The following is a 23,251-nucleotide window of genomic DNA, read 5'->3' as shown; positions in this document are numbered from 1 at the left end:
TTCAAGAGAGAGCAGAAGGAACTCAGTATGATCCTACTTATGTAGAAAACCAACATTATTTTGGAGAACTACAGCATTTGCTATCCATACTTCTATCCTAAAACATCTTTTCCAACATGACGATCCAGTCTGAATTGTATAGAGTATGGCTAAAATGGCGGCAAAGGCTCTGTTCTTTCTCCTGATTCCAAAGGTGGTAGAACCTCTTCAGAGATGTTCCAGGCTCAGCAGGACACAACACTGAGCAACTTGATCTAGTTAGACCTATTTTAAGCAGGTGGTTGAGCTAGATGATCTTCAGAGGTCCCTTTCAGCCTAAATTATTCTGAATTCCTACAATAATGACCAAGTTATGCTGCTGACATACAATGTTCAATGAACTGTTTGTTGGGGTTTTTTTATAATTGTTCTTTCCCCTTTCTACATTTTGCCACTGTCTATAATCTTTACAAAGTATACTTTCCTAAACCCTGTGCTTCAGGAAGTTGAACTATCTGGTCTCTAATATTTTTTATTAATTCAGCTGAAGTCAAATATGAAAAAGCACTCTACAAGAAGTGGGCAAACACTGAAGAATTTAAAACAGAACTAACTGATAAAGATTTTCAATATCTTTAATTTACACATTTTTTTAAGCCCACCTGCAGTTGCATTTTTCTATTACTTTTTATTTTTATTTTTAAACAATAACCTCTACCAAGAAAGGCTGAAAATAGACCTATTAAAGTGTTCTGGCACAACACTGTGCTATAGTATCAATATGAACTATGAAATTATCTCACATTTTTCTTCTGCTCATCAGTGTAACATTTAAATGCCACAGCAAGTTTTGCCTAAAAAAATCAGCAATGGATTATAAAAGAGGTCATTTCTTCATGACATTGTATAGCAGTCTGCTTCCAATTTTCTCTCGTTTCCATCAGCATTTCTTTATGATCCCTTTTTCTATATTATATGGTGAAAGTAAAATAGGTTCATGCTGTGGGTGAAGGTTTTGAAACCTTCCAAGAGCAACCAACTCTATCAATTATCATCAGCCATTCCTCTGTGCATCAAGATGAGCAGTCCCCTTTGTGTCTACCACAAAATGCTATTTAACATCTTGAAGATTTACATGAGAAATCTGACGGAAACATCCCAGCTCAAGATAAGAGGCATGAAATACAGGCTTTAGGGAGGTCAGGGGGGAAAAAACCACAGGAGATGCACTGGGATGTGGTTGGTGAGTCTTCACTGTTGCTCCTGGAGATGCATAGCTATTGGGACTTTCTGTGTCTGGAAAGGCAATCAGTACCTAGTTGGACTGTAGGAATTGTAGTCTTACCCCATTAATGGTAAGCAGTAGACTAAGCTGCAAATTTTTCATGTTTCTCCATAGCTATGCAACAGTGAGAGTCCTATCCTGGTGCCTTTGTGCAGCCCATATGCTGTAAAAAGCAGATCTAGATGTATTCCCAATTTACCTGATATTTCAGGTAAGTTCAAGGACAGAGCACCAAGGCGGCTTTCTCAATTCTCTGTTTGCATAACACTTTCTCCTCCTGCGATACAGATAATTTACTCCTGTCTGGGGTAACAGCAACCAGATGTAATCATTGATTGCAAGTGCTCACACAGCTTTCTACTCTATTGTTGGGTAAAATTGTAAAATGCATACAGAGACCTCAGAAATATGAACTGTTGCTGGTAGTTGTCATACTACTCCTTGCAACTGTCCATGAAATCCTAGGCACAAACCCACAGTTTAATAATCAGCTTTATCTTAAATCTGAGAAGTGCAAATTTCAAATATGAGTAATCTGTCAAAAAACACCACTTGTACAAAAGTGGAAACTTTTAATTTATGATGGCCTAATGGAAACTCAGCTTATGTTCGAAGTGTAACTATGTTGTTTGGGAAATATTCATACAAAACCTGAAGTGATCTGTCCAATCTCCTCCCCTAAGAGATGTGCGAATCCAGACATTGATCCTAGAGTGTCTCATATTTGTTGATAGGATAGCAATGCCATCTGCTATTTTTTCACTACTATGCATAACAAAGTACACTGTGGTACCATGAAGCTACAGTCTTCGCGGAAGGGGATAAGAAGATGTAAGGAAAGAGAATGTAGCCATCTTTATAGTCCCTCCTCCTATAGCAGAGAGGGTGTGTTTTGCACAGCAGTATCTATGTTTTGAGGAGACAGTGGCTCCAGAGTGGACATGTGTGAAGGACAGAGATGGACTTCTGTTGGACTGTTTGTAATGAGGGTCTTTGTACACCTGACAGCGTTGTTGGAGCCCAGCAGTTTGGTGTGGTTTGGGCAGAATGTGCATGTAGAATGAGATCCTGTTATGGTTATACATCTAGCTAGTTAGGTGGCTAGGAGGTAGGGGTGGTTAAAATCTCTCTTTGGTGCCTACTGCTTGATTAGAAATTAAAGGCTGCCCACAACTGGGTTTTTGTGGAAACCTCTAGGACAAATGGAGACCATGACTTTTAATCTCTGTATTTTATTTTCTTGATACTTCTGTTACACAGGGCAGTTTTTATGTCCCATCTGAAAACTGCATGCAGCATGCATATAAATGGCATAAGGACCTCTGTCTTCTGCTCTTGAATGCTCAAAGAGGACTTCATGTGTACTACACCCTCATAATGAAGGAGATTCCTGATTTACCACAGTTGAAGTTGGGTGAGTGAAGACATTTACAATCACTGAATGTTTTACAGTGCTGCATTACCAATACACATTTTAGTTCCAAAATTCTTGGGCTGGTCAGAGATTAGTTTAGAGGATTTTTTTCCCTGTTTTCTGATCAGCATTTATTTTGGCACACTGTTAAAAATTACTGCCGTCTCAGCTTATGCAAATCCTTTTATAGGATGTGGCCTGACATGTAGAGAGGTAAAATATTTTGATAAATTTCTAAAATACTTGCCTTTCAGTGACTTTTGGCCTCAACTGCTTTTTGAAGATGAACTTCCAGTTCTGAATTGCCATGAAATCTGGGGAAGACTAGCATATTTTTTTCTCTTGAGCAAACATTTTTTTAAAACTGAAAAGAAAAATCTGAAAGGCGATATGAATGTTTTTGAAACATACTCCCTCATTTATAATTTGCAATGTATTTCTTCCCTTCCAGTTACATAATTACAATTTACTCTTTAAAATTACTCTGCTTTTCTTCCTAATTGAATTGTTTAATAGATTTTTCTGCGTTTGGCAGAAGGTTTTTTTGGGTGGTCAGGCCTGTGAGGTCCACTGCTCAAGTGCTGGTTGGCTGGATTTGCAGGACAGAGCTCTGTAATTTGTGTTTGAATGACAGCATGAGCTCCTCTGAAAATGAGGCACATCCCTGACTAATTCCTGCTCCCCTACCTGTGTTTTTTTTCAATTCAAGGAATGCAGCTCATGATTTCACATCTGTGGTTTTGTATCTTTGTATTTCTGTACACAAGTTTTAAAGTTATCAGTCTGTTATGTTACAGTGGTAATTATATTAGGAGAGTCAACTGCATTGGCCAGCAGATTTAAAAAGGGAGCAAAAAAACATTTTCCAGTTTCACTGTATAGTGCTTGTAGACAAGAACTAGCAGATGTAATGCATTATGCTTTACAGACTTACGGGTTTGATAGCTCCTGTTTTCCACTTCATGTCTTATTCCCTAACATATATTTACCTTCAAGACAGCCTAAAACTTATGGGGTGGGAAGAATCCATACTGTGTTATTCAATCCAGATACGAGAAAAGAAAAAATGTAACATTTTTATTTGCAATTTATGAGCTCTCAGACAGAATCCAGCATGCAACAACATTCATGCTTCAGGCATCTTGGTTATCAGACACATATAATACATGATTTGTGTCTCACCTGGACAGGCTCACAGGTTGGGAGATGGCAGAGTTGTGCATGGTTGGTTGACCACAACTCCAGAACTACCCCTGAGCACATATTGGCTTTCTAAATACGATTAGCTTGGTTTTCAAATGACTACTGGTACTGAAGCAGGCACTTAATTTGCAAATGTACTTGTTGTAATGCATGCAAATTTACTAAATGCAAATACCCTTTTTAGCCTCTTGAGCAGGGTGCTATTTGCATCATTTTATTCACAGTCTGAAAATCTGCTGAAGATTTGGTTTTAAGGCTAATCTTCTGATGTCTGTTGAAAAACTCAGAAAAATCATGGGGTGTAAGATCCACCCGGTGTGATGAATATGAAGCAAAGTTTTCTGTCTGTCTTCTTACAATCATTAATGAGAAACAGGCCCATTTAGGACAATAAAGTATGTTACCTGACAGGAAATGCTTTCCACCTTGGCATGGCATGAACCGGACCTTGTGTTTACTCATTTTTCTCCACTGACCAAGGGAACAATGTAAATTACTCATTCAGTTGTAAAGCATCTATATTGGTCAGATGAATCTCATCATAGGATTCTAAAGATAGATAAGATAAATCCAAGACTACAAATCTCTGCAGATTTTCTTAATTCTATCTTCCTCAGTAGTATTAAAAAAAAAAAAAGAAAAAGAAAAAAACCCCTCTAGTTTCAACATTAGAAGTGGAAATTATTGTTTCCCAAATTTTACCAGCTGAGGGTGGGTCTTTTCAAGGCGTTACCCACCTCATTCTGTCCTTTCCAATTCCTTAGTATTATTTAAGAAGGCTCATTTGGGGGATTTGCCTGTTGGTTGTTCTGCTTTTTCTTTACAAATACTATTAGAAAGTTCCGCATTGCAAAACCAAGCTGCCAAAAGTTGGAGAGTTGATTTATGTCCTCCTTTGCCTTATAGTCTGTGGTGCATTTAAAGCGGCATGTCCCTGTGCTAGATTCTCTCAGGATTACATTAAAGCACTGCTGCTTACTATAGGAGTGGAGGGGTACTTCACACTCCACAAGGCAGTGCAGAGATGCCCAGTCTTTTACTAGTCAGACATCTGGTATCATGTACACAGTTCTGTGTAGCACCGTAGGGAGAACCATTTCTTGCACATCATTTGCTCAGACTTTGCAATGGTGAGACTTTGCATTCAGTTCTGGAGTTGGCTGAAAATACCAAAGGCTAGTATAACAAACTTCTGCTAAAGAGAGGGTAGACAACAAAAAGACAAATTCTGTTGCTTTGTCCTGGCAATAACATTCCAGAACTTCTGTAGGTTTCGTGGTCCAGGTTACAAGAGCAGAAGTTGTACCTGCACTTGGACCAGTACAAGGTGGAGTGCCCACATCCAAACAGAAACTTGTCTGTCAGGGAAGAATATCAAATGACCTATTTATCACGTGAATAAACAGTAAAGCATTAACATTTCACATCTACTGTTCTGAAACCTAATCTCTTTCTTTGTGTTTGTTTGTTGTTCGTTGTTTCTTTTTTTTTTTTTTTCTCCTAGAGGAGCTATCTGTAGAAGAGACGTTATCTCAGCTTTGTACGGAGCTGCAGGTATTTTCTTCAAGAGAATCTACCCATACTTTTTTCAAGTCCATTTTTCAAGTGCACTGCGACAGCAGGGAGAAAGGGATTTTTGTGCCATCAGAAAGTTTGTTGAATGTTTCTTTTCCACCAACAATTTAATATAATTTTGATTAGTCACAAGATGTTTCTGTCACTTTTAACAACTCACCAGCTGCATTGCTTTAGCATCCTTCAGTGAGCCTAGCCCTGAGTATCACAGTATGCAGAAAATTCTTTTTTGGGGTAGGTTGCAATTACAGCTTTTATGCTGACAGGAGAAAAGATACTTTCGAAGGTTGCACAGCCATACCTTTTCAAATAAAAATGCCTATATGTGTAGGAAGGCTCATGGAAGGAAAAAACTGGGTTTGGCACAAAACTAACTGAAATACTCTCTTGAAATTTTCTGCCATGTTTATTTCAAGTGTATCACAGACAAGTTGTCAGGGGTGCCAGGAAGAAACGCAGACATTGGTTAATCACTGGGGAAAATGCTTTATAATCAGATATTTAATATATTTTATTTGCTCAGTTTATTAGCAGGAGGGACAGCATAGGGAAGAGTGACAAAATAGCAGTGGAGGGGAGCTGAAGCCAAACCAAACTGGAAGTACTTTCACAGTCCAGTTATGAATGATGGGCTAATGTTTGTCAGCCATAGGTGAAAAATGGTTGAAATAGCAAATTTCTTAATTTTAAGTCATGACTTGGATACTTTGCAAGAAATCTGATTTCATATAAATTTGATTTAGAGAAATATAAGTTATTGGGCTCAGCTTTACTAGATTTAGAAGCTGTAAGGGTATAGGAGGTCAGACAACACAATCTAGAATCTCCTTTGGATTTATTTTCCAAGTCTGGGAAAGTCCAGATTGGTTTGGCATATGCCAGAAAATGCCAGCATTAATGTATCTGTATTTTCTCATTTCTGTCCAATTCTTATTCTTCCAAAAGTCTTACTGACTTGTTTTGCAGGGCAATATTAATAAAGCCTGACTCCTTTGCCTATTGTTTGAAAGCTACTGGGAACAGTGTAGCAACAGATAGATCATACAACAGGTAGAACAGCTGTTTCTCTGGGGTGTTATAAAAACCTTTGGTTTTCCTGTATGCCATGAAAACATTTTGCCTTAGCATCCTGGGATGATAGCTTTTATCCATCTATGTGTAATTCGATGATAAAGACACTGAATTTTCAGCGATTCTCAAGACATGGATGTTGAGATCTTGTACAGCATTGGTGGGACACAGGCGCAGCATTGACCATCACTGAAGTGTAAGCACGCTGAAGCCATATGTGCCTCTGTAAGGTGTCCAGATTCGTATTGGCAATGCTTTCCCAGTATTTTGCCTCTAGAGGTGTGTAAGCTGAAACCATTCCTTTTCAGCTGAACATGTGAAAACCAGTCATTTATAAAGGAGGAAAATGCTATTAAAAACCATACAGAGAGAAGCCTGCGGTGTTAGTGTCCATTACCACTGTATTACCAAAGCCAGGTCCATTTTTAAAATCAAATACAAACAAAAGAAGGAAAAAAAGTGAATTTAACCTGCCATAGCTTTGCATTCAACCAAAGCGCACAGCAGATACACAATGCAGGAGAAGGTGGAAGGGAAATATTTTTTGTGTGATTGACTTGTAAACAAACATGCAAAAATAACTCCTCAAAAAAACCTCCTAATTTGTTTTGTGTGACAGTACTGTTAAAGCCAGGCCACCCTGAGTGGGGCTTGAAAGGTGCAGTCACAGGGAACAGCCCGGCAGCATGTATGTGAATGGAGTAGCCAGTATCACATTCGGTGATCGTTTAATTGCTGGGTTTTGCTCTGAGGAACCGAGCCCCTGGGTTCTGATCTGCATCACTGGTGTTACTAAGCTCTTGTCCTGTGCGTGGCAGTGAAGTAAGACTCACAATTAGAAGTAGGCATTGTATTTTCCTTCCCTCCCTTCCCTCCCTTTCCTTCCTCTCTAATATGTTCAAAAGATTAAGAACTAATAGAGTAGAAAAACAGCCATCATACACCTATTTCTAATATGGCTTGCATTAAATGAATAATGCATCTTCTCTGAAGACTGTGCTTTTAGTTTATGATATAATAGGCACCTTACTGACTAAATAATAATTTAAAAAAATTTGTCATACAGCATATATATTTGAGTGCAGTATATAAAGTAGTGCCCTCACAGGAAATATTTGGGCAGGATCTTTTGTCTACCAGTGTCCCCCTGATTTTTCCAGTACCTGAATGGGTACTGGAGCCTGTGCCATTCCGAACAAATTGCTAAAACAGAACAGCACCCAAACAATGTAAAATCCGTGACAAACTTCAGTGGCTGTGTTATCCACACATGCATTTTCTTTGTTTCTCCATCTCTCACACAGAAAATTTGCTTTTAATCACAGCTTAGTTTATAGCATCTACCTGCATAATAGAATGTGAAAAATAAACAGGCTTTCAGCTAGACTGCAGTCCTAACAAACAAAAACCAAACCAAAACAAAAAACCACAAACAAAAAAAAACCCACCCCCACCCCCACCCCAAAATCCAAACCAAACCAAAACAAAACCAACAACAACAACAAAAAAAAACAACCCAAAACCCCCCAAACCAGGAACTAGGAACTGATAAGCAATTCCTCTGGTATTATTTCTGGGGTATTCCTGGTAGTATTACCTGTTTCATGGAAGCAGGTAGGGACCCGAGGACCAGGTGAAGGCTCAGTTCTGTACTCTTTGTGCCAAAATATGGAGGTAAAATGCAATGTCTGTCTCCTGTTCAAGAAATTGTGAAACCAGGGAGATGGACACGCAGAGACTTTGCTGCTGACATGCCTTCCTGGGCTGCAGAGCTTTAGCCCAGAATTGCAGCCTAAAGCTAAGAGGGCACTGAGGGCTCCAGCATGTCCTCACATGGGAGAAAAGCAACAGCAGAGTCTGGGATGGCTGTTTTCATCACCTGTTAGGGACACAGTGGTTTAGTTTGGGGTTTGTTGTTCATTCCCCCCCGCCCCGAGTCGCCACTCAATCACCCATCTGGTACCCTAGTGTGACAGGGCTAATGCTGCTTTTGCTGACAGGAGGGAGATGCCGGCCCCTGTTTTCTTATTTCATGGCATCCAGCACCATCTGGTGGGTAATTTGGAACACACTCTCACCGAATGTTTTTCCCCTCAATTGCTACATCTGCAGTAAAGTGTCTGCAAAAATTGAGGCTGTTCCCACTTCGTACTTTCCAGTTCTGCAACTGAGAGCCTTTGCGCGAAAATATGTGGCTTTTAACGAGTAACAGCGAAAGTCTCACCAGCTTTGTTTGGGGTAAAATAACTGAAAATAGTAGTTCTAATAATAATTCTAAATCAAGAGGATTTTTTTTTTGTGGTGTTGTTGCTCCTGAAAGGACTTAATCTAACATACGAACTGATTTTCCTACATGACACTGTCTCGCACTCAGAATTCCCTTTCTCTCCTCCAGCTGCTGAGCAATCCAGAGAAGATAGCAGAACAGATAAGTAAGGACCTCGCCTGGCTTTGCTCCCACCTCCTGTCCCTGTGGACCCAATTCCTGGAAGTGGCAACGCTCCATCCAGAAGTTACAGCTTACCTGACTCAGGAACATCACATGCTAAGGGTAACGTTAAGAAGTTTAAAGTAAATGCAGTAATGGCACCATCCTGACAGATGTTAAGGATTTATTTGGACATATATTTCAAATAAAATTCTGCCCATATGAGTATTTATTTGAAATGGGGTGAGCATGGCAAGAGGTGACGAAGTGAAGCCTAGGATCTGAAATTACAGATTTCAATTTCTGGAATGCAGGCTGTTGCTTTTATGGGACCCAGGATCCTGTGTAAAATGAATGCACTCTGAACACCAGAATCAGAGATGGAACAGGAGGTGGGTGGGAAGAGGTAGATATCACCTGTACCTGCTAGATATCCATAAATCATAAACGTTGTTGGGGTTTTTTTTTGTTGGTTTTTTTTTTTTTTTTAAAGCACAAGCATCACAATGACAAATAACTAAAAAGATGATTTTCTCTCAGCTTCTTTCACAAAACTACCATGAGGGATTATAGATTTGTTCTCTTCACGGTGTCACATGTAAATATATAGCTAGTTCTTGCCTTTCTCCTAGTGAGGGGCACACAACAAAATGTTACTATTGTCCATGTGGAAATTGCTTTTTGAACCTGACAATAAAGGAGGCACAAAAGCACTTATCTTTTGAGCTAACTTTGTCAGATCTGCTTATCTGATTGGTTCAGCAAGTGCTGTCTTCCATTAGGATGGTTTTGGTTATTGACCAAGCATCAGTTCAGCACATCACCTGGGCTGAACTCATCGTAGTCTGATCTAATCATTAGAGTAGGGACACAGAGAAAAAGGTAGGATTCACCTCCCTCAGCTTTTGGAATCTACAGCATAGGAATCTACATCTCAGCTTATCTTCTGGATCCTTTCAAAGTCAATGGAGGTCTGCTTACTCTCCAGAGTGACCAGAACAACTCTGTGGTTGTGCTCCCCAAAAGCATGGTTGAGCTTGCAAAAAGGAGGCATAAAGTTCCAAGAGGTGGCTGATGCTGAGACTCCCCAGATTAGTTTGACTAGGTCTCCCCTGACTCTGAGAGGACCTGGATGGCTTTCAGCCAAAGGGCCCAATTCTGTATGCTCCCAGCTCCAGCACTCCAGCAAGGTGAATCCCAGCCTGTGGTTTGTTCCAGCCTTAACTGGTGCTGATTGCCTGCTCGACCTTTGCCAAATTACATACCTTTGTGTGCTTTAGTCCCTCCCCATGCAGACTGTGTGTAATGATACTTTCCCAGCTCTGGAAAAAAAGTTTCAGAACCTCATCTGAAAAGACATACTATTAAGATATGGTCTGCTAGTCCTGTTTTTTTACAAAAGCTATTTGTTAAAGCACAGCTGGGATTTAGGGAGATGCAGAGGTCCAATGACATGCTTTTTGCTGCCATTTTCTGACACTGTAACAGAGGTCACTTTTACAAATATTATTAGTAAAGTATGGGCTGCAGTTTAACAGCTTAGTACATTTGATTGTATATTATGCTTGACTCATTCAAACTCAAAGCTTAATCCAGGGCAGATAGCAGGACTGAATTTTTTTATAGCTTATTTCACACTGGGTGCTTTGCCAGCCACTTCAGTTCTGTGGCTCTTTTGTAATTGATTATCCAACACAATGTCGATGAAGAGATGTGAGGAGCTCTCACTTGTAACTATCGTGACATGGGCAGATGTGTTTCTACCATGATAGCGCTTCTCCTCTGGGCTGATGTATAGGACTTCCTTTACTCTCTTGGGAGTCACTGTGGATGTTCTCATAGAAGACATGATCAGTTATGCATTGTTCTAATTTAGTAACTCACTCCACTGCTGTTTGCTTGCTGGGAAAGGAAGAAATCTTCCCCACTTCAAGAATATAGGGGAAAATGGCAAATTTGACAGCTTTTAGAAAAGTAGTCAGAAGTTGCAAGTAAGCAAATCTTGATTTACTGTCAAGAGACACTTACCTCTCAGCAAAATATGTAACATCAGTTGCTTTGTGCTGGACTGGGAAAGTGAAGCCAGAACTGAGCTCTTTGGTTTTTTTCTGTCACCGGAATGGTCTAACAAACAGAGTGTACTAAGGAATCTGGTCCTAAGTGTCGCTGCTCTGTTCTTAGCCTGATTGTACTTTGCAGCTTTCATCACATCTTACATTTAACTTGTGTGTTTCTCCCTCAGGTGAGGAGATTCTCAGAAGCCTTCTTCTACACCGAGCACCAGAAACTCGCTGTGCTGACATTCCAGGAAGGCCTGTAAGTAACCCATTAACCTTCCCCTGTCACTGGAACAACTGAAAATGTAGTTAAAAACATTTTGCAATCAAGACTGAGGTCTTTTGCTGCTGGATATGGAGGAGTTTGCTTTGAGAGAAGTCACCGGGTCTGTTCTAGCTCCATATTTTAAAACCATTGAAATCAATGTCAGAAGTAGATGACTCCCTTCAGTCCTCAGAAATTATAATTTTCAAGATTCCTATATTCTGGGGTTCTGATGCAGGACACCCCCTCCCCCCCCCTTCCCCACCTCTCTTCTCAGTTGCAGTTGGGTGCATTTCTTCATCAACACCACCAGCCTCAGGGCAGGCAGAAATATTTTTTTGTATCTTTCTTCAATTAATTTCCCAAACCCACTACACCAGATGCAGTACTGGTACTTTTAGTGGGAAATAACTACTGGCAAGCAACAAAAGCTTAACATTTAAATGTTTGCTTTTTACCATCCCTAATAAACATTTTTGAGGGTAGGCAGTCATGGATTTCTTTTGGTGTTTAGGCCAGCCCTACTTTCTATAGCAGAAAGGATCTTTAAATGCAGACAGGAGTATTAAACAGCCAGTGCAAAGCTATGGATATTCACTAGGTGCAGCAGTGGAGGACAGGAATGGGGAATACCACCAAGTTAGCTGGAGGAACTGTGGGAGTGATGTGAGCTCAGGGTTGGTAATTAATTGACTGAGAATCAACAGTGCAAAACATTCTGGGAAAACAAACATTGCTCTGGATTGCATTCATAAAAATATGCTATAAAACATTGGCAAGGTAATTATTTCCTTCTGCTTGACGCTTTTTGCTTGGAACCAAGCTGGGCAGTATGATGAGCCACTTTTAAAGCTATACCAGGGCAAATCCTGCTTTCGGTTTTAGCCAGTGATCCAAAGTGGAGCACATGGATAATACTCAGGACTTGACTCCTGAAGGTAGAGTTCAAAGAAAGATGCTCAGATTTGAATTGTTGAGTAATGAAGGATGTCTGGACTATTTGTTCACTGAATAGCCTGTCACCATGGGGGAACCACAGCATTACCAGTGTGGAAACCCATCTTTCAGAAGAGGCTTAAAGGCCTTGACATCAGGTCCTGTCACGATGATGAAGCTTAAGTGAGGCATCTGCTTCTGACCTAGTGCAAAGAAGAAAATTATTTTCTCAGAGCTGTCACTAGAGACATTAGGGCTGATTCAGTGTTGATGGAAAGGGTCATGACTTCATTAGCAGATGGGTTGTACAAGGCTACCTTGCTCTGCCGAACTGGAGCAGCACCATGGCTGCAGGGGCCCAGCTGTGCTCACTTAGTCCTCCCCTGTCAGGTTTTAAGTGAGCTATATACAAGGAAAACCCCACGTCAGAATCCTGGGGTAAGGACACAGACACTCATTGCCCCATTCAAGCAAACATAACCCTGCACAGGAGGAAGCCTAACTGCATAAAGTAATTTTGTTTCTCCATGCAGCCACAGAACTAGCCTGTTTCCTACAGAAAAATGATAATTTTTCTTCAGTGGCTATCGAGAAGACTGTAAAAAAAATAAAGTAAAAAAAAATAAAATAGTTTAAAAAACTTAAAAGTTGGTCTATGTAGTAAATTTGGTCTATATAGGTCTCATGGCAGAGTCATGTCTTCTTTTTATTTTGTTAGATGATGTAGTTGGAAAAGCAGAGCCTTGGCTGCCGAAGTATTATTGATGTCGGGGCTGGCAGTGGGGAGTGTTCATTGGGTTCACAGAGGCTGCAGGTGAGATCAGCTCTCAGTGTGCCAGGTGCGATCCAACCACCTCAAACACTCACAGCTTTTCCCCCAGTTCTTTCTTACTTACCAGATAAGAGTTTTTTTGGTCTCCTGTTGTTGTGAGTTCTGTGTGAGGCCACACACCTACATGCCTGGCAGCTTTTGACTGCTCAGGCAGAAGAGGACACAGCATTTTCAGTAGGTTAGGGATCACACAAGGTGGGACCCTCTAGCAGGTGACATATCCTCCCCACATTTTAAAGAAAAAAAAATTTTTCTCACACCTTTCAATATCAGTAATTCATATTTTGTGCCAGAGATTGGTCTCAAAGCAAGGTTAGTTTATTATTTTTCCATGTGGTCTTTAGTAAAATGCTGATGCTATTAATTAATATGTCAGTGAGAACTTTGTAACAGTGCTGAGTTAATTCTAAAACTCAGGTGTTGTTGCAAGTACGAGTGAGCAGTTACTGTTTGTGACTCCTATCTGAGTCATGTTTTAGCAAGCAATGACTTGTTTATCTTTGAGGAAAAAATAACTGGCCTACAGGTAAGAGGAAATGATAGCAACAATTACATTCTGAAGTTGAAGCTGATATGCTGGTCTGAACAAATTATTTGTGTCTGGACAGGGGAATCTTCCGTGCTGGCATGAATTTACAAACCTGCTGTTTGAGTTTTGCTTCATAAGGTGTAAAGTGTGCTTTTTGCAGTTAACTGCCATGTGATTATTACCTGCCTTTTGCCAATGATAATCTGAAATACTGCCATTGTGCTGTCCTATGGGATCGGTGCAGAATTGCTTTCAACTGACCATCTATGAAGAACTTGTTGCTTTCATCCTTATTCTTTAGGATAAATGGACTAATTCATCAAAGATTCAACACAAACAAACCTTGTATTTGATGTTTTCCCCATTTTTTGAGGAAGTTGCTTACATAGGAAAGCTCAGCAGAACTAAAAGTTATTGACTTTATTAAGGCTGAATCCAGATCAATGTGCCAGTTTAACGTCACATTCACTGATGAAAGCCAGGTAGCATTTTACATGGCCCAAAAGATGGAAATAGGCACTTGTTCTACTTCTGCCAGCAAGGCAGTGGCTGAACTGATCTCTCTTAGCTCTTCCAGATGCATACCTATGTGAGATGTTGCAGTGCTCTGAGGATGGATGTAAGTGAGATAGAGAGCCTGCCATGCATCCTTCTCGGCCTTATTCCTCTCTGTACTGTTCAACCAAATTTTTGATTATTGCTTCCTGCATATGGGTTTTGAAAGCCTTGCCCACAGCTGGACAGACCTTTTTTCCTGGCTGAGGGATCCAGTCTCAACCAGCTGCAGTGACCCTGAAGGAGGACAGCAATGAGTAATGGTAGGCAACAGTAGCCTGTGGCAGCAGCAGCTGGAACAATTTCAAAAAGACAGAGGTATTGCAATGAAGAAGTATGCAAGTTGTAGGTATCTCTAACTGAAAGATGGGAATCAACTCATGGGTAACCTCCTAGGAGGGCTGGGTACCCGTCATCGTGCAGTACTGCCACCTTTTAAGCACATTGCCTCTGTCCCCTGCCTGCACATTCAGCTTTGCTGCTGGGCTTGCAGGAGTGCTGGAGAAACAGCACTGTAATAACTCAGACACTCAATTCCTTTTGTACTTTTCTGCCAGGATCCAAAGTCACGGACAGATTTCTACAGAAATTCGTAATTCGGAGTACTTTACCAGCATGCCCCCACTCCCAGCAGAATGCCTTGACATAGATGGGGACTGGAACACGCTCCCAGTTATCTTTGAAGATAGGTACATGGATATGCCTTGCAAAGGTGAGTGAAAGGCCACAAGGTACTGCTTCATGAGACGGCTTGAGCTGAGGGAGATTCACTTCCCCAGCCCAAGGTAAACCATCTCGCATCCCTTGGGCTGACTCTGGCTTGGATCAGAGTGTGATCCATGGTGTAATATAGCTGAATTCTTCTATTTTCCCTAATAGCAAACTAGGAGTGTTCTCTATAGCTTTATATTTTTCATCTTCAAAGCAAGCTGTTTAGTTACACGAGCTGGAGGCTAAATCCAGAAAGAAAACACAACCTTTTAGATTTTTGTGACAAAAATGTAAAGGAAAACCAGCACTATGACTTTCATCCCCAGGGTGACATCTAGTGGTAACAAAACTCACAACAAAACCCCACGATTTCAGCATAAAGCCCAAGACTGTTCCTGAAAGGCAGGATTGCTTTCCAAAGCAATAATTTCCCTTTGAGTACCCAAATCAAAATTTTAATTAAGAAATCATTTAGCTCCGCAGATTTGTAGTAAAACCTCGTAGCCCTCAGTTCCTTTTTCTTTTTACTCAATTGTTATGATTATCAAGGAAGCAATATGTATTAATATTAGAGGTGACCATAGTCTAGTAAATATGACCTGTGGTCCAAAATTTCCACTTTTCCAGAGTTATCTAACTGACTAGATTTTGACAATACTTATTACAGATACTTAAACTATTAATCTGAGTATTAAACTAACTCACAAGCAAGAGTTATGCTATGAACGGTGTCATATGACAGCAGGAATACAAAGAAGTGTCAGCTTTATTTTGCTTACATATGCTGTAAATAGCAGTTTAGATACAGTTATACTGAGGAAAGTACATATTATTGGTATTGCCTTAACTACTGTCAGTATAATTCTAGTTAAATGCACTCTGGTGTTTGCATTTGTAATATGCCTCTAATGTATGTGTAACTTACATAATAGAAATATGTAAACTTTTATAGGACTTACAATCACTTTTCAAAGTCCCACATCACCTTAGGGTCATTTTTTGTGTTCTTGTAGGTACTACTACTTTTTTTCTTTCTTTCAGATCAGAATTTGGAAGTTTTCCGAGATTTTGAGGTTCCTGCAAATACTCAAATGGACGTAATACGCGACAATGATGATTTTGTATCAAATGATGCCACTGCAGTAATGAAAGGAGAGTTCAGGAAAGGTACTCTAGTAATTCACACAGATAGGATAAATGGGAATCCCTCCTGCATATACAGTGGTACTGAAGGTGCTGCTTATCCAGCTAAGGGATTAAACCAGCACTCCACATCTCAGGTATGTACAGTGAACAAAGAAAGCCAAAGGAAAACTGAAAATATTTTTGTTTCAAGTAAGGAAACTACTTCTGACTCAGAGCCAGGCAATATAAAATGCACATCAGAAGACTTTGAAACACCCGAGGAAGTTTTATTAAAAGACAATAGACTTATGGTGGATGTTACCTTTGAAAATACAAAATCTAGCAATAAGGATTCCCACAAAAGTGAGCCCAGGTTAGTTGTCAGTGCTCAGTATGAGTGTGGAGCATGTGGAGCTGATGGTTTGGAAGACAGGACTGAAATACATGAAACAGACGAATCTAGTCATCCTGAGAATAATTTTCCATCATCGGAGCTTCCACTGAATGAATTGACCAGTCTTGAAAAGACAGGAGATCCAGACACCAAGGCTCTGCTCCCTGTTTTGAAAGCTTTGCCCCCACACAGCTTTGAAGTGAAATTGTTCACAAAGGAGCAACGAGGTGAGGAGTGTGAAGAATTTACCCTGATGTCAGGGGTTATAAAAAGATCTTCCTCTATAATATCTGATTCAGGCATTGAAAGTGAACCAAGTTCAGTGGCATGGTCTGATGCTCGTAGTCGGGCACTGGAGCTGCCCAGCGATCGAGAGATTCTACAGCACTTGGTACGAAGGCATGCTATCCACCGGAATTCCCTGGAGGGTGGCCACACAGAAAGCAATACCAGCTTGCCCAGTGGGATCCAAGCGTCACTCACATCCATCAGCTCTTTGCCCTTTGAAGAAGAGGAGAGGGAAGTGGAGCTTACCAAACTGACAAAATCTGTCTCAGCTCCTCAGATCAGTAGCCCAGAAGAGCCCGCGGAGGAAGTAGATATATCCAAACACAGTGAATCAACCTTGGGAGATTCAGGAGGAAACTTAAAAAGTTGCCCAGAAACAGAGAGTGGAGATGGAAAGTTAACTGTGGACTTTTCTGCGTGTCAAATCACCAATGAAAGTGGACAGCCAGAACCAAGAGAACATCCCAAACCCTCTGTCAAACACAGTAGCAGTAACATTGAGCTACAAGGGGAGGAGGAGAAGGAAGGTTTTCCAGAGACTTATTTGGAAAACACAAGATCACCCATTTGTCCAAAACGGCTCCAAGATAATGTATCTGAATGCCAGTCACTGGAGAGCAATGGTGAGTGCAGCTTAAAAACACCAAGGGCTTGTAATTACTTGGATGAAGATACAGAGAAGTTTGATACATGCATTGAGGATCCCAAGGATAAATTTAAGCTGGACAGTTTAAAAATACAAGGCTTTTACTCCAATAGCAGAATTTCAGGACAGGAGAGTTTCTCCCAAAGCATAAAGTTGGTACCAGATTTTTGCTACCCTGTTCCAGCTCCTTCGGAGACCTCAACTGAATTTGGCTCAATGCAAGGGGAGTGTGGTAGCTCTCTAGGTGATGAGAGCCCAGCAGTGTATGCAGAAATGCAGGGCTTACAAGAAATTGAGCTCAACGACTCACCTCCCTCAGCAGACCCTGCAACAGGATCCTGCCAGGCTGAATATCCTCAGGAACCCAACGGCCAAGAGCATAAACTTGTAGCTAATGGTACGGGGTTTCATTTGGCAACGACAGAGGGAGTAGCCCTGGAAAGCAGGAAGGCTGTTGATGTGGTTAACTTGTCCGTCTCTTGCACTGCCACGTGTCTTCCCTTTTCTTCTGTGCTCAAAGAGACCCCTGCTATGGTCGGCTTCTCTGCAAAGCAGGCTGCCTTCCCCATCACTCGCCAGCCTCTGGGCTCCTTCGGAGTTGTCTCTTCTAATTCAAATGAGATGGATGAAGAGACAAATGAAAGGATGCTGAAGTAAGAATGTCTAATTACTTTCTTATTGTAATGCCAAGAGACCCTAACAAAGTTCAGGGCCCTAATATGGGCTAAGCGTAAATGTAAGCTTGCATTCAGAGACAGTTGTTGTCCAAGGAATTACACTATAAATAATCCAAACAGACAAGTTTTTATATAGAACAAATAATTTGAATAGACAGGAAAGACGAAAGCAGAGAGAGAATGAGATTGTCAAAGACATTAGGTCCTTAATCCTCCTGAAAAACTGTGGGATTTAGGTGTCTAAATAATCTTTAAAATCTGGCCCTCCTTCTTGAAGTCAAGGTTACCCAGGCTTGAGTATTGATCCCAGAGAGCCAGTTCGCTATGGCAGTGCCATAGCGTGTTTTTCTCTTCTGCTCAAATAATTGCACTCATTAGCTAAACTATGAAACAAGAGCACAGACTGACTAGTAGGGTCTCAGCTTCAGCTTCTCAAAGAAGAAAAAATGATACATTTTGCATTTCAGTATCTATAAGGCTGATGACATTGTTAAGATGCAAAATAGCTAATTCCGTATCTTAGTCTCATTGTTATGTGCCACCAGAAAATTATTTTTTGTAAATCCTTCATTCCTCTGGCAGGTGTGAGGTGCTAATGGGATTTAGCTATTCCCTGTATGTATCCAAATCACTCAGAAACAGCTTTTCTTCCCTGCATCCTGATTTCTGTCAATCAGAATAGATAAGTAATAATGTCCGGGTGTCTGCTTGAAAATTGCAAACATAAGTTCTTGCAAACACCAGTCTCCTCATTTCTAGTTTGAAGGTTTGTTGTTGAACACCCAGTTCTATTGTGATTAATTAATGTATTCTCCAGTTTTTATCAGGCCAAAGAAAAATTTAAAAAAGAAATGAAGATTGAAGGATTTCTGTACAGTGACTTATCTGTACTAGCTTCTGATATCCCATATTTTCCACCAGAGGAAGAGGAAGAAAATTTGGAAGATGGAATTCATCTGGTTGTCTGTGTCCATGGATTGGATGGTAAGCCCAGGAGGAATTGATGTTTGTAAGTCATTTTGGTGTAAACAAAAACAAAAAACCCCAAAAAAAGAAGAGCAGATGTTCAGCAAATATGAAAGAATGGAGAGTGGAGAGTCTAAGGAAAGTATTTATCTTTACTAGTATTTGCTCTTTAGTATGTTATTCAGTCCATTGTAATAAAGGATCTAAGAGAATATTAAATATTTGCTCTAAGAAATGGATGCTGCAACTTTTTTCTTGTTTAAACAGAATTCTACACCGTAACGCAACAGTCCTTATGCGTACAGGAGTGCATTACAGTAATGCTGCTTGTCTTTCCACAAATGCTTGGTTGTTTTGCAATAGGTCACCAGGATGAAATCATTATTTAAACACCCCCAACACTGTTGTAGGGTAGATAGTGGCTGGCTTTAGAAAGTAAGAGAATAAAAATCATTATTCGGTGCAGAGGAAGCTTGGCCTGGAATTTTTTACATATGTGCTTTCTAAGCAGAAAATTGGTATGTTACACTTGAAACTTGTCTTGACAAATTATTGGTATCAAGTACCAATAAACTTGGGAAAGTTGTAGATGTTAACTTTCAAACCACAGAGAAGGAGAGGTAGAGACTGAAATCTCAGGCATTCTCAGAAAAGTGGAAAACAAACACTCACTGGCTCTATCAAGGACCATTCGCCATTCAATATCTCAGTGGCGGTAATGTCCTTCTAGTGAGGTAGAGGTACCTCCTTTGCAGAAGACTTTGGAATTTCCTAGGATGGAATGAGGCATCTCCCAACGGGCCATTCCACATTATGAGCCTGACATTTCAGCACCATCTCCAGCTGTGAGTACACAGCGGCAGCTCACTCCCTATCTGAAGGTACAGCCGTCTACCCCAGCACACGGGCCAAGGCAGCTGGGAAGGCAGAAGGACAGACCTCAGCTTTTTGTCTTGTTGTCTTACCTCTGCTGTTCATCAAACAAAGGACAGAGTTACTCTGGGCCTGATCTTTGCCCTTTAGTCCCCACCACGTATGCAGTCCCCAACAGCAGGAGGTGAGCTCCAGCCCTGCCTTGCGCGGGCTGTGGGTGTTCTTGCCCTCCTGCTGTTGCAATGCATGATCCCGTGGTGTGGTGAGCTGTCCTAGCAGCGCCTAGCGAGAGCTCCCTGGTGTCGAGGTTTAGAAGAAGACAAATGTATTTAATTGACTCTGTATTACTTATTTTTCTGTTGAATTACATCTCATAAAGAACCATTTATTTCTAGGCAACAGTGCAGATCTGCGGCTGGTAAAGACTTTTATAGAACTGGGACTCCCTGGTGGAAAACTGGACTTCCTAATGTCTGAAAGAAATCAGGTAGTGCAGAGCTAATCACTGTCTTCCTTTAGATCTGCTAAAAGCTGTTGACGTTTCTGAAACAGGGCCTTCAGCAAAGCCTTCTCACCAGCTGAATGAAGCAAAAACACTGGGGAATTCAGGGAATTTTATGTAGTATTTACTGCAAAGGCCTGGCCCTGTTCCTGTCTAATTTGATAGGGTGTTCAAACCCATCAGAAAATATTCATAGCATTGAAATCCAAGGCAATGACATTAGCACTAAGAGGACTAAACCTTAGAAGAAGAAAATTGATTTATCCTGTCGGTTTGCAAACTTAGCAGCCTGATGTCTCTCTGCCTGTTGGATGCCAGGCAATGCAGCATCGACAGAAAGCATCAAGTTTAGTGATGCTAAATTCTCTGGAGGATGTGGAATATCCAGCAGGTGTTGTCAGGTTCCTTTGCTGCAGCAGCCATTGTTTCTCATGTTGCAATGTTTGTGAGATTTATTTCCTTGAATGATAAAGAAACATCTTCCAGAAAAATTAATTGCTAGTCTAGGCAGAGAAACAGTAATGAATCCCACGCTTTGTTCTGCAACAAACCTGTATTTATGGTGCAGGCCTAACTTTATGCACAAGACAAGGATTTCCATTGCCCAGTCAGAAATACTATTCAGATTTATGAACAACTTGAGAAACTTGAGTAAAAACTTGCCTTCCTTCTTTGTTTGACAGCTTTTCTATTTTGAAGTGGCCGGTTAGTGTTAGTCTGTGAACTTGCCACCTTCTGGTGCACGTCTGTCAGCAGCAGACCAGCACAGTGAATGTAAGCAAGATGAAAATAATGAGGAGACCAGTTCAGACTTGCATCAAAGCATCTTTGTTTTCAGAGAATGAAGCATCTTACAACATGTCTGTTTAACATTATCCAGAGCTTATAATGTGAACTTTTAATACTCCTATATTCTGGGAAGGTGAGGAAGTTCCTGTTGCTCTGGAATAGAACCCGCGTGGTTTGATGACTATTTGGATGCTATAAAGCATCCTGTCACCCTTTTTTCCCTGCTCTGAGAACCAGACTGCAAATGACCCAAGAAATCAGTCGTTTAGCTGAAGTTAGTTTTATAGAGGAAAATGCAAATCACTTTTTTTAGGCATTAATTTGTGATACATATGACAAGCTCAATCGGACTGAGATGATACTAAAGGATGGAGATATAACCAGATGAATTATGACGCTTGATGTGTTTTGTTTATGATTAATGTTCAGGCTGATACTATTCCACTTTTAAACAACCTGAAAGATTTTGGATAATGAGCCTAGGAGGAAATCATTAATTATCAGTGCAGACAAAGCAAACAGGCAGAAGGTTAGTGGACTGTTTGCAATATGGACTTAAACCAAATGTTCTCATAAATTGCAAAGTGAATAGGCTTCTGTTTTCCCTTGCAAGAGCTGCAATTAGCAAGATGAGTTGTGTCACAAAAGTATTAATTACTGATATGTTTGCTCTGAATAGCTGTTCCAGCATTTGATGATTGTTTTTCTAGCATCTCGCTAGTTATGAATTTGATTTAGAGTTCTGTTGGATTGCCAAATGACACAGTTCTGAATAAGATATGCTTGCAATCATATAGACTGGACAATATATTATTTGTTTTATTGTACCACAACTGGCAATACTGTTGCAAGCAACAAATAGTCTCACTCTAGCACTCATTCTCTTACTGATAACTGTTGAATAAGAAACACATAGCATTTCATTAACATGGCCAAATAATTTGTGATTACATCTTTAGCATCAGCCTAACCTATGTGTCAGTGTATAATGCTGTGATCTATTTTATCATAGTAATCTGTTAAAATCGAAATGCCACAAGCTTTTCTTCCATGTGCAGCATATGGTATCTAGAGCAGCAAAGCATTAGCAGTTGTCACCATGTCAAGCCAGGCTGCTTTAAGATCATACTCATGAGTCTGGAATCACTCAGCCTAATATTTTTAATCTTACTATTAATAAACTGTAGGTCTGGGTTTATCCTATCATGACATGTGCCAAAGTTACAGGCACAGTTGGTACAGTAAGTGAAACAACCACAGGAGGCAATTTAATCCTCTTAAAATATGAATTGTGTTCTAGAGGGACCTATTTCCATGCCCTACAAAGTGTAGGGTTGCTCTAGTCCTACCTTGATTTCTCAGGTTGTGTTCTTGAAGCTAAAAGGTGCAATACACAGTCAAAGAGACTCCATGACAGAAAATTTTGCCTTACCTTACCTACAAGCTCACTGAGGACAACGAATTTCCACATGGGCTTGAATGATAGCTATGTGACCCACACTGACTCAATGTGCTGTTTTTGCTGCTGATGCTATGTGAGAAAGAACATACTTGTCTTGGGTAAGTTTGCAATATTAGTTGGAAGCTATTTGCTAATAAACTGAAAGTGAAACTTCATAACTCTGTTTTTAAAGGAGAACTTCAATTTTTAGAGGACCTGGGGACTAAGAAAAATCACTCCCCCCTTGAGCATGTATGAAGAAAATTTGGATTAATTATTATGTTTCTGCTTGCATTTTACCTGGAAAATAGCATCAGTCTGCCATAAGTGCAATATTTTAATTTACTGATTCATTCAATTTTTCACCAGACTGATACTTTTGCTGATTTTGATACAATGACTGACCGATTATTGGATGAAATTATACAGCATATCCAGTTGTACAACCTCTCCATATCCCGAATAAGGTAAGCATTCTGATAGTTAATAGTCTGTGACTGAGTTAATGAGCAACATGCAGTGAAATTAGCTTTTCCAAAAGTGCCCTGTGTCAAAAGCCATTGAATCAATGAGATTATTTTTTTTACATTTTTTATAGATGGAAGAGTATCTACTAGGCTGAAAAAATGTGAAATGATAACTGAAGGGTGTTATTAAAAGCCCTTACAGAGTCCCCTCAAGAAGAATTTATGCCACATTTCTGTTTAATT

At 40.3% G+C, this 23,251-nt stretch overlaps 1 protein-coding gene across 4 annotated transcripts in view; it reads left to right on the top strand.

The window, feature by feature from the left end:
• FAM135B (family with sequence similarity 135 member B) overlaps positions 1 to 23,251 on the top strand; it is a 220,797-nt gene that overhangs the window by 190,274 nt on the left and 7,272 nt on the right. For all 4 annotated transcript variants that reach the window (XM_080381174.1, XM_080381173.1, XM_080381172.1 and 1 more), the window contains 9 exons: positions 2,525 to 2,678; positions 5,386 to 5,435; positions 8,923 to 9,078; positions 11,198 to 11,271; positions 14,687 to 14,841; positions 15,882 to 17,946; positions 18,788 to 18,954; positions 20,205 to 20,296; positions 22,911 to 23,008. In XM_080381174.1, coding sequence (XP_080237300.1) covers positions 2,525 to 2,678; positions 5,386 to 5,435; positions 8,923 to 9,078; positions 11,198 to 11,271; positions 14,687 to 14,841; positions 15,882 to 17,946; positions 18,788 to 18,954; positions 20,205 to 20,296; positions 22,911 to 23,008 — 3,011 coding nt within the window. The remainder of the gene's footprint in view (positions 1 to 2,524; positions 2,679 to 5,385; positions 5,436 to 8,922; positions 9,079 to 11,197; positions 11,272 to 14,686; positions 14,842 to 15,881; positions 17,947 to 18,787; positions 18,955 to 20,204; positions 20,297 to 22,910; positions 23,009 to 23,251) is intronic.

The sequence above is a fragment of the Falco punctatus genome (genome assembly GCF_963210335.1).
Source record: "Falco punctatus genome assembly, chromosome: 3".
Taxonomy (NCBI): Eukaryota; Metazoa; Chordata; class Aves; order Falconiformes; family Falconidae; genus Falco; species Falco punctatus.
The sequence above is the reverse complement of the archived record's forward strand: the minus strand, read 5'-3'. Positions and strand labels throughout refer to the sequence as shown.